We start from the raw sequence: 14,748 nt of genomic DNA on the forward strand, positions 1-14,748 counted from the left end.
TCCTAAATATTTAGACCTAATAGGTACTTAGAAATTTTTGGTTCGGGTTTGGGTCGGTTCTTCTCGGGTTCGGGTCGGTTCGGGTCTATAATTAAAATACCCATAAAATACCCGTAATTTTTCGGGTCCATATCGGGTCCGGATCGGGTTTGGGTATTTAGGATCTGAAAAGGATATGATATACCCAATTCCATCAACTTTAGTTGAATATTTGTCATATATATCTAAAATTTTACAAAACAACATAAATGAAACTATTAATAATTAAAATAAAACATTTTAAAACTCTAAATTTTACATTTTAAAGCTTTATATTACTTTAAAAATGTTAAAAAATAATAACAAATGTTGTTAACAAAAGATATTTCAACTAAATCATAAAATAATATATATAAAATAGAACACAAAAACATCATAGTTTTAGATATACATGTTTTTAAGTCGGGTACAAATCGGTTTTTATCGGGTCGGGTCTATTCGGGTCGGTTCTTTTCGGGTCGGTTCTTTTTCGGTTCCGGTTCTTTCGGGTAAAAAAAATTTAGACCCAAAAGGTACTTGTAAATTTTCGGTCCGGTTCCGGATCGGGTATTTTTGGGTCGGTTTCGGTTCGGGTTTTCGGGTCCAGGTTAAAATGCTCAGGCCTACTATTATTCATAGAAAAGTTATGAAATTAAATAAAATTTTGGATCAATACTATTATTCAAAATACACTATGAAATGCATTTTCCCTTGCGGTTTAGTTTATTTATTTTTCTAAATTTAGCAGAAAAATATGAAATCATACAAAACATTACAAAAAAAAAAAAGAACTATCTATTTGTTCTATGTAATTATCAAATGCATCAAACAAAAAAAAAAAAAGAGTAATATACTCGCCACTCGGTCTTTATCAGAAAGCTAGCGTCTGGTAATGCATCTTCTTGCTCGCATGTACCCTGAAGGAGGGCTATTCAACGAGATGCTGCAACGGGTGTGCAACCAATAAGAGTATCTCATAAACGACCCGAGGTCCGAGCGCGCGTGAAACGTTCCTCTCAGGTTCAGCAACACAGGACCGTTTCCGAGCTGCAGCTGCAACTCCTGGCTCTGAGTCATTTCAATAGGGACCTGACTGCTCACGAGATGGAAGCTCGTGAACATCGACATTCCCTTCGGGACAATGAACGGCTCGATGTGCTCCGTCGCTATGAGCGTGTTGTAGAAAAAGAGCTCGAACATCACGTAGCTGAAGTCCACGTTGCTTTTCTTGCTCGGGTTTGTGAAGTTTACCACAACGGCGAGGTCTCCGTTTAGGGAGTAGCCCATGTCGAGATTCGCGGTGTTTAGTGTTGCTGCTGAGATGTCGAAGTATGGTGAGTTTGGACGGTTGCTGAGGTGGACGAGGAGGAGGATGAGACCGGAAAGAATCAGGATGATCAGGAGAATTGCACAGCAGACTGTAGCCGAAAGTTTCATGGGTTCGGTCCTCTTCGAGCCTGGTTGATGAGATGCTGGTCGTGTTTGAGCTGTCCACCATGGACTTGGTTCAGGTTTATAGCCACCATGGTGTGGAGGTCGTTGTTGATCTTCAGGGCTTAATAGCAATGGCCTGCCAGAGCGTGGTGGTAGAGGTTCTTCTGGCCTCAGTGGCAAGGGTCTTGAGGAAGGTGGTTCATGGATTGGTTCAGGTGGCTCGGTCTGGTGGCGTCCTCTAGTCTTTTTTTTGGCCCGGTTGGAGCAACGGGGTGAGTCTGCGGGTCCTGGTGGTGGTCCGGAGAGGTCCATGAGCTCGAGGGACCACCGGGATGGTGGTCCTGTGAAAACTGAACGAAATGCGGGTTGGTTTCATAGTGGTGGTGAGACATTGAAGCATCAATAAAAATGAGAAAAGAGTTGTGTGATAGCAAGAAAGTAGAAACTTTGAGTGTTTTTTTTAATGAGAGATGATAGCTTGATGAGAAGTTCAAGTATGATTCTTGTGTTAAAGGAAACTGATACAAGGAAGCAAGTAATCTTCTTACATATTCTTCGTTCTAACTTCTAACAAACAAAAAAAAAAGTAAACAGAACTGTAACCATCATCTATTTGGAAAAGAAATGTAAAGACTAGGTCCGATTCACTTTTTGTTGTTCTTACAGTACCAAGATATTCAAGGTTCTTGGAGAGAGAGAGGTGAGAGCTTACAGGGTCCAATTATGCAAAAATGTTCTACAAGCGTACCTTTGAAGGAGAATTTCATGCTTCACCAACCAAGAAACAACAAAGCTTGATGTGCCGATACATAAAAAAGGTAACTCCTCAGTCCAAAATTAATCGGTCCTCAGTGTAATATTTCTGAGGAGTGGGTTTAAACTTTAAACTGAGTTAGGAGAAATTGTTTCATCTCCAACGCTAGAGAGCTGGCTGACTTGTTCCATAGTCTGACCATAAATGATGCCCCTCTTCAGGAGTTTTAATATCAAGTCAGCTGAAACAAAAGGAAAATATTTAGTTAGTCAATGCAAAATCATCCACGGGTTCACTTGTGTAGAAAAGGAATGAAATTAGCTCAAACCTGATAAGTCTCTTGTTTCTCTCCAAGCAGCAGCAGGTATCAGTAGAGGCTTACATAGCTCTGTATCAGCATCTCCATGCCGCCACACTTTTGACTACGACGGCATTTTTGCACAGGAGAAGGCAAGTTTGACAATTTTAAAGGCTTATACCTTTATTATGCCTAAGCATCAGCACTCACTGAACAGCTAGCCTTTATGAGTGTATCAGACACATCTCTATCAAGGGTGAATCCTTTATCCATCATCTGATCCCAAATCTTGTAGGCTGCGGATAATTTATTCTCCCGTATGAGTCCTCCAATAATGAACTTGAAAGTTAATTCATCAGGACAACACTCTTTACTCTGCATGTCCTCAAACAATTTCATTGCTTCAGTTACTCTACAAGACCTGCAGAGGGCACTTATCAGGGCGTTATAAGAAATCACATCGGGTGCGATTCCGTGCTCAATCATGTCCTTGAAAACACCATAAGCCTTGTCGAGATTCCCGGATTTACACAAATGCTCCAGAATCGTTGTGTAAAATATTCGATCTGGTGACAGACCCAACTCTGTCATCTGGTCGAGGAGCTTCTTCGCAACACTAGAGTTACCTTCCCTAAGAAAAGCCTTGATAAGACTCGTGTACGTCACCACATTCATCACCACCCCCTTCTCTCTCATTTCCTCAAAGATCTTGTAAGCCTTCCTAGTGTTTGACGCCCTGCAGAACGTTTCAATCAGAGTACTGTAGGAGACAACGTCACATAATCCTCTAGGCTCCATCTCCTTAGCCATGAAGGAATAGCATTTATCCGGATGACTAACCCTGCAATGCCGCTTAAGCAACTGGTTATAACTATAAGCATCAGGCTGTATCCCACTCCTCACCATCTCACTCATCACCCCTTCCGCTTTCCTCAACATGTTGTTATCATAGTAAAAATTCAACAACACATTGTACGTTACAACGTCCGGCTCACACCCACTCTTACTCATAAACGACTTCAAAGCTTCCGCCTTTTCTATTCTACCCGCTCTACAAAACCCACTAATCAACGCATTATAAACCACTGTACTAAGCTTAACCCTCGCACTCTTTATCTCATCCGCCACCATCTCATACGCCAAATCAACTTTCCGAGCGTGACATAACCCAACAACAAGTGCCGCACATGCTCTATTATCCGGCCTAATCCCTCTACGAATCATCTCATTCCAAATCTCAACAGCATCAGTAACCTTGCCAACTCTAAATAACCCATTAATAAGTATAGTATAAGATACAACATCTGGTTCTCTACCTCTCCGAACCATACAACAGAACGTCTGAACAGCAAAACCAACTTTTCTCTCTCGACACAACAGATCCAGATAGATATTAAACGCCCAGATATCCGGCACGTATCCTAGGGCTTCCATGTCCCTCATAAGAGCGTCGATGAGATCAAAGTTTCTAACTTTACATAAACCCGAGATAAACCTCGAGTAAGTGAATGGGATGAGGGAGAAGCCCATTGGAGTCATATCCCGGTATATCGCCTCGGCGAGCTCGAAACTCGAGTCTTTGACCAAAACCCCGATGAAACGGTTGTAGTCGACGGAGAAAACGCGGTAGCTTGAGTGACGCATTTCGTCGAACATCTGGACCGCGTTGTCGATCATACCTGACTTCACGAGGTGTGCGATGCGCGAGCGGTATGCAAGGCGTACTGCGCCCAGCGTCTGATGCATATCAGAGCCCGGCGACGCATATGATCATATCAGGGTTGCACTTAGTTAGTTTCAACGCGGCGACATCAGATCGGACGACGACGGCTGAGTGCTGAGCTTAAGTGAAGACGAAGTAGGCTCCAACATTTAGCCTGATGGGGCTTTACTCAAACCGGGTTTAAATGGGCTTTATTTAAGGCCCATTATGCGACCTATTAATTTTTTTATTAAACCCTCTTTGTGAACTAGAGTGTTGCGTTTGGCTTTCTAGCTTTCTCCTTCTTCTCCGTCATAGAGAGGGTTTAAGGTTACAGAAAGCTCAAAACTTTAGCGAGATTACCAACTCTACTATGGAGCCAGAGAAGGTGAGGATTCGTCTGGTGTTTGAGGATCAACGGGTTCTGAGTAATTCCCAGAAGAAGCAAGGTCTAAAGCGGAGCTGGGTTGTTCTGAATCCTAAAAGTCACCGAACTGTTTCAGAGTTCTCTGATCATCTTCTTCACACATTTTGCCTCTTCGAAGCTTGTCCTCATGGCATCTCTCTATATGTACGCCTACTCCTTCTTTGCCCTAACATTAATGGCTACATGCACTGTTTAGGGTCTTTCTTATGGAAAGTTTTAATCTTTGATTTCAGATGGACGGTTTCGTTTTGCCGCCGTTCGAGTCGAGCTGTGTATTGAAGGATAAAGACATTGTGTGGTTAGTTTCACTAAAGCTTTCACCTTTATTTCATTTCGGCTTTGTTAAGTATTATTTGTTGAATTTTTCGTTTTTTGTTTCTTAGTGTTAAGAGAAAGAAGGAACCTTTGTTAGAGATTGTGGAGGAAGACAGTGAGGAGAATGTTTGTGCTGAGATTGAGGAGGCTGAGGAGAGGGCTCCTGGTGCAGTGCTTTTTGCTAATGAGGAGTTCCAGAAGGGAACTGGAGGATATGAAAGCGAGTCTGAGGAAGATGAGCTTGAAGAGATTGTTGTGGAGAAGAAGACTTCAAAGAAACGTAAAGCTTCGAGTAAAAGCACAAGCTCCTCCAAGTAGGATCTCGACCAGAACGAATATTACTTATATGTGTATTCGTCGTTATTCACGTTTGATTGTTTTGTAGGAGGAAGAAGTGTAAGTTAGCTACTACTGAAGAAAGTCCCGTGGAAAAAGAAAACGAATCTGTTGTACGCAAAGGCAATGCTGTGAAGAAGAGTAAAACATCGGATGCACAAAGAACTGAAAATGATCAACAGAATGAAGTTAAAGCCAAATCTATGACCAAGTCAAAGAAGTATGTTTTTTTGTGTGTCAAAACTCGCTAGCAACTCTTGAATGATCTTTCACTGGTTGTTTCTTCATTGCCTTACTTTCTTGTTACAGGTCCTCGCAACAAGACAAAAGCAAAGAGCCTAATGAACAGTGCAACCTGTCTGGTGAAACTAAAAAGGTTCGACTTTATTTCATTGTCTCAAAGAACTAGAAGGGCTTGTCGTGTGTTTGTTTATTGTCTGAACAGTGCAAATCGTTGTTTGCAACAAGGAATGTGAAGCTAACTCTTCCTTGTATTTGTTTTAGACACCTAGCAGAAGCGCTCGGCGTAAAAAGGCTAAACGCCAATGGTTGAGAGAGAAGACAAAACAAGAGAAGGAAGAGGTTCGTCTTCAGATGCTTCAGAACATAAAATGATAAAAGACTTATGTATCTTCACGCGATTTAGCAAAAATGATACCTTCTTTCTTGTTACAGTATTTGCAGCTTAAACAGAAGCAGATGGTTGTAGCACCCACCCAAAAGCCAGCTTTCACCATAAACCACCAAGTAACCAAGGAAAATCGCTCTGAAGCTCTGGAAACTCAACAGCCTGATGAAAATGGTGATGGGGTTGGGGATGAAGTGGTTCCTGTGGAAGTGAGGCCAGACCACATTCGCTTCGAGCCGCTCGGTAAATTGTCTCTCTGCAGAACTTTGGTGCATTTGCTTTTGGCGCTCCTCACTTCTTGTCTTCTATGCTTACTTTTCAGATGAAACAGATCAAGCTTCTGCTGAAGAAATTGCACCTCCTGCGGTATGACTTATCCCTATATTTGTGTTTTTTTTTTAAGCATTGTCTGATCATGACTTGCTAATGTTAGGAAAAGTTCGTGTGGAATGGAAACATGACGAAGAAGAAAGGCCAAAAATGGGGAACAGAGAAGGCAGGATTGTCCAAACGATATGCTCAGGATATGGATGAAGATACTTATCAGACAGAGCCAGCTGAGGCAGAGACAGTTGCTAAGGGTCAGATCGACTTTGAACAGCTCCTGGCTTACTCTGGCTCATTAAAGGTTTGCTTATAATATTTGCTACCCTCTATATAGGTTCTCATCTCACTACTGATTTGTTAATGTTTCAGAAAGGAGATGTTATTGCATACCGCCTCATTGAGCTAACATCATCTTGGACTCCTGAAGTCTCATCCTTTCGAGTAAAATCTCTGACACTCCTTTTGAGCCACTCAAACAATCAACTCTTTTTCTTTGAGCCCTTTGCAATATATTTAATCTCTTGGTAGGTTGGAAAGATAAGCAACTATGATCCAGAATCCAAGAAGGTGACTTTGATGCCTGTTGAAGAATATCCAATCGAGAAGAAGACAGAAGAGGACACCGACGATTCCTCAATGCAACCTGATACTTCTCTTTATAAAGAAGACGGATCTTTGGAGGTACGCTTCATATGGTTGTTTTGCTTGCTTAGCATCAGAATTCTGATATTAAAAAATACTTTGTTTCTCTGCAGATAGAATTTTCTTCTCTGCTTGATGTCCGCTGCATCAAAACCAGCAGCAGCTCAGATACCGCAGAAGCAGCTAAGTCAGCACCGTCAAAGCCTGACCAAACAGCTACAAGTCTAAAGCTGAGCACAGACAACGGTTTGCAAACACCTGTAAAGGGTACGTTTTTCCAGCAACCTTAGTGCGATGTTTTTGTTGATATGGGGACTTATTTTATTTAAATTGCAGAAAATGGGAAAGTGGACCCGTGGGAAGAACTAAGTGACGCTTTGAGTGCGAAAAAGGCACAACTGGCTCAAGCCAACAATGGTGGGTGGAACAAGAAAGGGAGCTCAAGTGGAGGATCGGCGTGGTCTTACAAGGCACTGCGAGGTAGCGGAATGGGACCTGTAATGAAGTATCTTAGATCTCAGAAGGAGATATGAGAAACTAGGCTTAAATCTTTTGAATCTCATTTGGGGTATGTGAAAAACTCAGACAGAAGAGAAGAAGAGAAACCATTTTGTTTTGATGCTGTGTTTTCGTTGATGAGGTCCTTATGCAATATTAAGTTCCATGTTGCTTCTGATAGAAACCCCAATGCGATGGAACAAGCTCAAAAACATCAAAAAGAAACCGACTTCACTGGGGATCGAACCCAGAATCTCTGGTTTCGTAGACCAGCGCCTTATCCATTGGGCCATGAAGTCGTTTTGTTAACTTATCCGTATATAGATATATTTATATTAAATTATTTGGGACTTCCGAAGATAGCTTGACCTATTGGGCCATGGAATCGTAAAATGTAGCCATTCGATGGCGAAAACAATTTACCAATACTTCGATCCTGAGCCCATGAGTTGCGCAGTCTTAGGACTAGCCCAAATAAACCACGTGTGTCAGATCCAGACTTGCAGTGACTGAAAGGAAGCCTTTATTGTCTTCACAAGCCAGCCAAGGCAGCTAAAAAAGTCAACTTTGTTTTGACCTACATTCCCGTAAGTCGCGTTACATGCGATCAATTCAAACACACTTCGTTGTTCTGTTCCTTTTTCAGTCCAAAGTTTTCTCTTCCTTCCTTTTGATTCTTCTATTTAAATCCTTTGTCCTTTGCTATCTTTTCTTTTTCACTTATCTCTCTCCACTCTTTAACCCTGCCCGGCTAAAACAAAAATTCTCAGTCAAACAAAATTCATCATAAAATTTTCAAAGACGACGGCTACTTTTAATTAATCGAAGTTGATCATTCGTCTCCACTCTCCTTGGTATTTGATTTTATATGTTTACATTCTTTTTAAGTTTCTCTAACGATCTTTGCTTGCTCCGTTACTTGTAAAATATTCTCTCTTTCTAGTCTCGTTTATTTAATTACACAGCTTTTAACGTGTAGTCTTTCGACTTCTGTTACAGATAGTGAGGAGAGATCCTTTTTTTTATGTCCAAATCTGATTCGTCGTCTCTAGCTTCCCTCAAATAGCGCCAAGTTTTATGCTTTTGCTCACTTTCTGGTAAGTAACAGTTTTTTTTCTGTTCAATTAGTTTCACTTCTTCAAATAGATCTGATTTCATTTTGTTATCTTTTGGAATTGGGTTTTAGTAGTGGTCGAATATATTCCAATTAGTTCACACATCTTTCCCTAGCCAAAACCATCGCATCAGATTCATATTTTTTTATTAAACTCATGTTGTTTCTTGGGACCTTAAAAACTATGTTTGTGTCTGATTTTGGATTAAGTTGCAGTGTTTTTTTTTTATGTGATTCTGTCTGCCCTTTCTAGCTGCACAGCTTAATATTTCCATCTCACAAGTTCTTTTTTTTTTTAAAAAATACTCTTTGACATGGGAATCTCTACTTGCAATCATCTGTGGACTAGATCTGAATCTAAAGATCACACTTTAATTCTTTGTGCAAATCTCGTTGTCGTGTGATGCAGCTAACAAATAACCTTGGAGACTGAGGTTTCCACTGGATCGTATTGTTCCTGGTGACCTTAACCGGATTCAGGACATGGCTAACCGAACAGACAACTCCAATCGCTGGTCAGATTCACTAAAAATACTGAGCTTATTGCTTGATCTCTATGTCTTTTAGTTGATCACATTAATATAAGTTTATTATTTTCTCTGTTTGCAGTTCGAATGGTAAAAAGTTGAATGATGGAATGAAACTCATTATAGCAACATTCATAGGAGTAGTTATTGGTTTCTTCTTGGGGATATCTTTCCCTACTTTGTCACTTACCAAAGTGAGCGAGCTTTCCTCTTTGAGCCTTTTTTTTTTTGTACTTATATTCCCTCAAGAGTCAAGACTTTATGCTTAATGTTGTTTTATGTTCAGATAAATTTCCCCTCTACCATTCTTCCTTCTGTTGATATTGCTTACGTTGAAGACGAGACACCAGAGACATCGAGCGAAACGCTTCTGCACACATGGTCTTCTAGGACTCCGTCACATGGGGCTAATGCATCACACTGGAAGGCAATAGTTTCTTCTCTTTTGATCTTTTTAGTGGTATTGGGCAAGATCTTGTTAGAACTAATACTGATGATACTCTCTGCAGATTTGGGTTCCATCGAATCCCCGAGGTGCAGAGATGCTCACTCCTGGTATCATTGCACCTGAATCAGATTATTACTTACGCAGACTATGGGGTTTACCTGAGGAGGTAAGCTTACCTTTTTTTTTCCAATCTTTCATCTTTTAACTTCTCAGCAGCATTGTATTCTTGTGTTTTGCTTCTTTAGGATATACCTGTGAAACCAAAGTATCTCATTGCCTTCACAGTCGGTTTAAGTCAGAGAGTAAACGTTGATGCTTGTGTCAAGAAGGTAATCTCTTACGACGGCTCTCACCTTTCTTTCTGCTTTCAAACTTAAAAGAGTCTTTTCTTTTTCTTTTTTTTTTAATCCGCAGTTTTCAGAAGATTTGTTCACCCTTGTTCTGTTCCATTACGATGGAAGAACCACTGAATGGGAGCAATATGAATGGTCCAAGCGCGCAATACACGTGAGCGTGCCAAAGCAAACCAAATGGTACTCATGACTTTGCTCCCACTACTCCAAACTTCCCTGAAACTAGCTTTCTAACCCTTGTTATGGTTTTCATCACAAGGTGGTATGCTAAAAGGTTTCTGCATCCTGACATCGTGGCTCCTTATGACTACATATTCATCTGGGATGAAGATCTCGGCCTTGAACACTTCGATGCAGAAGAGTGCGTCTCCTTGCTCATTTCCATCAAAAGGTTTTAAATGAATCCTAGTCCATAAAATGTGAATATGTGCTTCTCTCTCTCTCTCTCTTCTGCAGGTACATTAGGCTTATAAAGAAACACGGTCTAGAGATATCGCAGCCTGGTGTGGAGTCTAAGAAAAAGATAACATGGGAGATTACTAAGAGAAAAACCAAAGGAGAAGTTCACAAGTAAGCAAAGTTATGAACCTTTTTGAAACGTAATTTTCAAATAATCTTATCTTTCTACAAAATCTAATTACCAGAGACGCCAAGGAGAAACCTGGTCGATGCAACGACCCTCACTTGCCTCCATGTGCAGCGTACGTAAATCTCAAATGTTCAATAAGAACAACACAGTTCTATACTCTTGACTCTATGCGTGTTTTAACAGGTTTATAGAGATTATGGCTCCAGTGTTCTCAAGAGACGCTTGGCGTTGCGTGTGGCATATGCTTCAGAACGACTTGGTTCACGGTTGGGGTCTTGATTTTGCACTTCGTAAATGCGTCGAGGTGATTCATTATCCTTACACACCTTGATTCATTAAAAAAAAACATTGGACATGTGTTCGGTGACGACATCAGTTACTAAAAAAGTTTCATAATATAAAACACAAACAGCCTGCACATGAGAAGATAGGAGTTGTGGATTCTCAATGGATCATTCATCAGACTGTTCCTTCTTTAGGCAGCCAGGTTCTTGACAAATAATACCTTATCAAGTTCATAAGAAGGTTCTCTGTTTTGTTCTTATGCTTAAATATATAATTTTCGGATATTCTCAGGGAGAGGAACACGACGGTGTAGCAGCGTGGCAAGGGGTATGAACTTTTGAACATTAGTTTCTAAAAGAGAGCTTAGTGGTTTCTTGTTAAACTAATTGTGATATATATACAAAGGTGAGAGACAGGTGTAAAAGGGAATGGACGATGTTCCAAAGCAGAATGGCGAGTTCCGAGAAGATGTACCTGAAGGAACTTGCAGCCGCTTCTTCAAACTCTACCGTTCCTTAAAAGTAACAAACAGAAAGACAAGTGAGGGCTGGAATCAAAACCAAGACTGTTGTAGCAAAAGTCCATAAAAGTTTTTTTTTTCTTCTTACTGTTCATATGATTACGCAAATTCAAACTTGTAACTTTACACACAGGACACATTTTTCAAATAGAACAATGAGAGATTGTTGATTGTTTTTCACTTGACCCATGTTAACTCCTGTCTCAAACATGTGTGTCATATATGGTATTCCTTGTCTCATTTGTGATAATAACATAATAAATCAGGGAAAGCTTACTCATGTGAAAAAAATCTCTTAATATTGATGCAAAACTTGCCAAAGTAGAAACTCAGAAGAACACATACATACTCACCTCATGTATGTTTGAAGACATAAGATCACAGAAATGAAGGTTTTCATGCCTGATTCCAAAATCAGAATCCTGAAGAAACAAAGAGATCTATTTACAAAAAAATCTTCTCGGAAATGCCTGATAAAATGCGCTGCAGCTTCCCCTGACAACAATACGCCTCAAGACAAACAACACAGGGATAATATCCATCAGTTGTGTAATTGTTATTACTCCACAGGAGAACTCAAGCCAACCTTTTTCTCCTCTCAATGTAGAGATCTTCATAATCAACGAGAGAAGTCAGACGTTTAGGAGTCTTGTCTGGTGAAGATTCAAATCAATCATTCCTTTTCTCTGATGCAATTTCCCGGCAAGAGGAATCTATACTTGTCCGCATTCTCTAGGAGATAAGAAGGAAGATGAACAGCGGAGAAAGAATGAGGAATCGGACCCATCTTCCCTATAATATCCTTGAAAGTATACTCTTCAGGCAACATATCGAAAAGATCACCCCCTTTGCATATAACTCTCTGAACCCTTTTAGGATTCAAGAAACGGCTAAACCTCACTCTATCACTATGGCTATAAGCCTTCATCTTGAATACAAACTCACTAATCCGTCTAAAGCAGAAGCTGCAATGCCATCCCGCATCAGCCAAGATCTCATCAGACTGTCGGTAATGAGCGTACCGCGTCTTCCCCGTCTCGTATCTGTGCACGGAAGCTCTCCAGCTCTTGTTGTCAACAAGGAACTCGAACGAGTAAAGATAGTTCTTGAGCCGTAAGTGAAGTATCTTAGGCACCTCGTCGCACCATCTCAAGAGGTTTATAGTGTGTCTACTCGGGATCTCGTCCACGTCAGACATTAGCAACAAGTCGTCATCAGTGATCCCAGCGATCCTCAGAAGCTGGTCTAACGCCACTCGCTGATAGGCCTCCTCGTAGAAAGGATTCATCCCTTTGATAAACCTCCCACCAAGAGCACCGTAAGTGAGACGTGGCTCGATGAAACTAAACTCGTCTCTGTGGGAGGCGAAGACGAGAGGCTTGGGGAGGCCTGTGAAGGTGGAGTTGGACTCGAGGAGGACGAACTGAGTGATGTAAGGGTAGAGCTCTCTCCAACGGATAGAGAGAATGTCGAGCTCGTTGCTGAAGAGAACGGCGTCGTAGACTCGTCTAGGGTAGTCACGCACGCCCCAGCCGTGGAGTTTGCAGAGAGTGGACATGGAGGCGTTGGAGTGGTGGTAGTGAGGGATGTCGTGGAAAGGTTTGGGCGGGGATTCCCATAGCGGGCGGAGGAAGTAGGAGATCTTCTGGCCGTGGATGTAGCCGGCGAGGACGCATGTCGGGACGATGACTAGGAGGAAGATGTATGTCTTCATGTCTACGCCGCGGAGAGCGCAGCAGAGCCTGGAGAAGCTGGAGAATCTACCAGTTTCCTGCAAAAAAAAAAAACCATCCATGTATAAACTCAGATCCATCCAAGAGACGAAAGCTATAGACTTTGAGGATTTTGAATCGTTTTATAAGAGTGAAGCTACATGAGAACGCGAGTTCGTAGTTGAAATCAAAAGAGATGGGTCGAGTTGTATACATGAAAAACGAGTGAAAGTTTCGAACTTTACAGGAAAGGGGAGTTAAGATCTAGTTTCTCCCCACATCAATGTAGTTTCAAGTGTTTGCTCCAAAACAGAACAAGAGCATCGGAGATCGAACCTGACTACAAAGAGCGCCGCAGATATCATCAGTCTTCTTAGAACAGTAATGTCCATCAGCTTCTCCCATCACCCACCACATCAGATCCAAACTATATACCAAAAATGCCAATCACAGACTTGACAAAAACAGAAACTTTCAAAATAGGCTGAATCAAAGAAGGAAACTTTTCAGAGAGAAACAAAACTGTCAAAAGAAAAAAGAAAGAAATGAATTTTAAAGTGCCGAATGAGTAAGAGAGAAAAGAGGCTGTGTCCTCTCTGGAAATGGGTGGCAATATGTTATTACGAAAGACAAGGGGGCCAAAATCATAATTGTGAATAAATAGAGAATTTAATCATCAAATTCTCTGTATATTCGTAGTTTACGAAATTACCCTTCTCTCCATCAACCTATTGGACCACTTGTTTGCTGGTTATAGGTCATTTAAGCAGCAGCTTAACGGTTTACTCGGGCCCCGCCACGAGTCTCTCGACCTGACTCTCAACGCCTAAAATGACTTCATGTGTCTGGTTTCGACACGTGGCGCTGCAAAATATCTGCTTTCGCTACTCCTGGGCTTTTTAATCTGGGCCATCTTACCCATTGTAGCCCATCCAGTTGATTATATTATTCCTTTTTTTTTTTTTTTAACATCAATTTATTAAATATTAAGAAGAGTTTACATAGTCATTATGCAATAGGGATGTAGCAGATTTAGGATATAATAATAATATTCAAATAAGTTCGAAGTCTATCTTGGCTAACTTGTCTGCCACTCCATTGCCTTCTCTGTTTATCCAATTGAATTCCACTTCTTGAAATTTCCTGCTCCACCATCTTGCTTCTCTAACCCAGTTATACAAACCAAACTGCAATTTCCTTGAATGTAGATTATCAATCATTTTCTTGTTATCACCTTCAAAGATCACCTTAGTATAGCCTTTTATCCAACATTGTTGCATAGCTACTATTAGTGCATTATATTCCGCTTCCAACGGTGATGAAACTGTATTACCTTTCGCATGCCCTGCTCCTCTATATTCACCATATGCACCACGTATCACCCATCCCATCTTACACTGGGTTGTAGTTGAAGTAAATGATGCATCAAAGTTGCATTTATACCATCCTTGTCGAGGTTTAGTCCATCTACCAGCGCGAGGTGTTACCATCAATCCTCTATTGGTGTTTTGTGTTAGAAGTGCATACGTTTCTGGCTTTTGACCATTCCTGTGTCTCTACTCTCGCTTGTTCCAGCACCCTCCACCATTGAGTATTCCTATGTTGAAATGTAAGAATATTTCTACTTTTCCATATACGCCAAAGAATACCTATAGGAAGATCTTGAATCTGTGGCCATCTTGAGGATATGTTGCACGTGAGACAAACATCTATCATTTCTTCTAGTGTAGCTCGTGTATCAAGAAGGATAGTATTTGATATTCCGGAACCCCGCCATATGCGCTGAGCATAAGGACATTCAAAGAATAGATGTAACTCTGT

The 14,748-nt window shown here is 41.0% G+C and overlaps 6 protein-coding genes and 1 non-coding gene across 9 annotated transcripts; 2 read left to right on the top strand and 5 right to left on the bottom strand.

Moving 5' to 3' along the window:
- Positions 1 to 544: 544 nt before the first annotated feature.
- Positions 545 to 2,408, bottom strand: BNAC05G09120D. The gene is made up of 2 exons (XM_048758009.1): positions 2,201 to 2,408; positions 545 to 1,802 (listed from the first exon to the last, which is right to left on the bottom strand). Exons 1-2 carry the CDS (start codon positions 2,217 to 2,219, stop codon positions 898 to 900), a joined length of 924 nt encoding a protein of 307 aa, XP_048613966.1. The 5' UTR covers positions 2,220 to 2,408; the 3' UTR covers positions 545 to 897.
- LOC106401971 (pentatricopeptide repeat-containing protein At1g13040, mitochondrial) lies at positions 1,927 to 4,385 on the bottom strand. Its single transcript, XM_013842600.3, has 2 exons — positions 2,535 to 4,385; positions 1,927 to 2,447 (listed from the first exon to the last, which is right to left on the bottom strand). The coding sequence occupies exon 1, from the start codon at positions 4,248 to 4,250 to the stop codon at positions 2,697 to 2,699; it is 1,554 nt and encodes a 517-aa protein (XP_013698054.1). The 5' UTR covers positions 4,251 to 4,385; the 3' UTR covers positions 1,927 to 2,447; positions 2,535 to 2,696.
- A 96-nt stretch (positions 4,386 to 4,481) lies between these two features.
- On the top strand, positions 4,482 to 7,550 carry LOC106401970 (coilin-like). Its single transcript, XM_013842599.3, has 13 exons — positions 4,482 to 4,777; positions 4,867 to 4,931; positions 5,017 to 5,262; positions 5,334 to 5,504; positions 5,594 to 5,660; positions 5,789 to 5,866; positions 5,960 to 6,155; positions 6,235 to 6,278; positions 6,346 to 6,540; positions 6,609 to 6,680; positions 6,768 to 6,920; positions 6,995 to 7,148; positions 7,218 to 7,550. The coding sequence occupies exons 1-13, from the start codon at positions 4,580 to 4,582 to the stop codon at positions 7,412 to 7,414; spliced, it is 1,836 nt and encodes a 611-aa protein (XP_013698053.2). The 5' UTR covers positions 4,482 to 4,579; the 3' UTR covers positions 7,415 to 7,550.
- A 55-nt stretch (positions 7,551 to 7,605) lies between these two features.
- TRNAR-ACG lies at positions 7,606 to 7,678 on the bottom strand. The gene has a single exon. It is a non-coding gene; the product is annotated as a tRNA-Arg (tRNA).
- A 251-nt stretch (positions 7,679 to 7,929) lies between these two features.
- On the top strand, positions 7,930 to 11,395 carry LOC106401470. Of its 2 annotated transcripts, none has more exons than XM_013841994.2 (15): positions 7,930 to 8,233; positions 8,379 to 8,476; positions 8,903 to 9,008; positions 9,103 to 9,214; positions 9,307 to 9,447; positions 9,530 to 9,634; positions 9,714 to 9,797; positions 9,883 to 10,001; positions 10,081 to 10,182; positions 10,278 to 10,391; positions 10,466 to 10,522; positions 10,594 to 10,714; positions 10,823 to 10,897; positions 10,987 to 11,022; positions 11,101 to 11,395. In XM_013841994.2, the coding sequence occupies exons 3-15, from the start codon at positions 8,977 to 8,979 to the stop codon at positions 11,212 to 11,214; spliced, it is 1,212 nt and encodes a 403-aa protein (XP_013697448.1). In that variant the 5' UTR covers positions 7,930 to 8,233; positions 8,379 to 8,476; positions 8,903 to 8,976; the 3' UTR covers positions 11,215 to 11,395. The 2 variants fall into 2 exon arrangements, with proteins under 2 accessions (XP_013697448.1, XP_048613963.1); XM_048758006.1 differs by having other exon boundaries at positions 8,224 to 8,300.
- A 100-nt stretch (positions 11,396 to 11,495) lies between these two features.
- LOC106401471 lies at positions 11,496 to 13,563 on the bottom strand. 2 transcript variants are annotated; one of them, XM_048758007.1, is made up of 2 exons: positions 13,264 to 13,563; positions 11,496 to 12,986 (listed from the first exon to the last, which is right to left on the bottom strand). In XM_048758007.1, exons 1-2 carry the CDS (start codon positions 13,342 to 13,344, stop codon positions 11,889 to 11,891), a joined length of 1,179 nt encoding a protein of 392 aa, XP_048613964.1. In that variant the 5' UTR covers positions 13,345 to 13,563; the 3' UTR covers positions 11,496 to 11,888. The 2 variants fall into 2 exon arrangements, with proteins under 2 accessions (XP_048613964.1, XP_048613965.1); XM_048758008.1 differs by having other exon boundaries at positions 13,173 to 13,464.
- A 416-nt stretch (positions 13,564 to 13,979) lies between these two features.
- Positions 13,980 to 14,417, bottom strand: LOC106398385. Its single transcript, XM_013838951.2, has one exon. The coding sequence runs from the start codon at positions 14,415 to 14,417 to the stop codon at positions 13,980 to 13,982; it is 438 nt and encodes a 145-aa protein (XP_013694405.2).
- Between the last annotated feature and the right edge of the window lie 331 nt (positions 14,418 to 14,748).

Source organism: Brassica napus, chromosome C5 (genome assembly GCF_020379485.1).
Source record: "Brassica napus cultivar Da-Ae chromosome C5, Da-Ae, whole genome shotgun sequence".
Taxonomy (NCBI): domain Eukaryota; kingdom Viridiplantae; phylum Streptophyta; class Magnoliopsida; order Brassicales; family Brassicaceae; genus Brassica; species Brassica napus.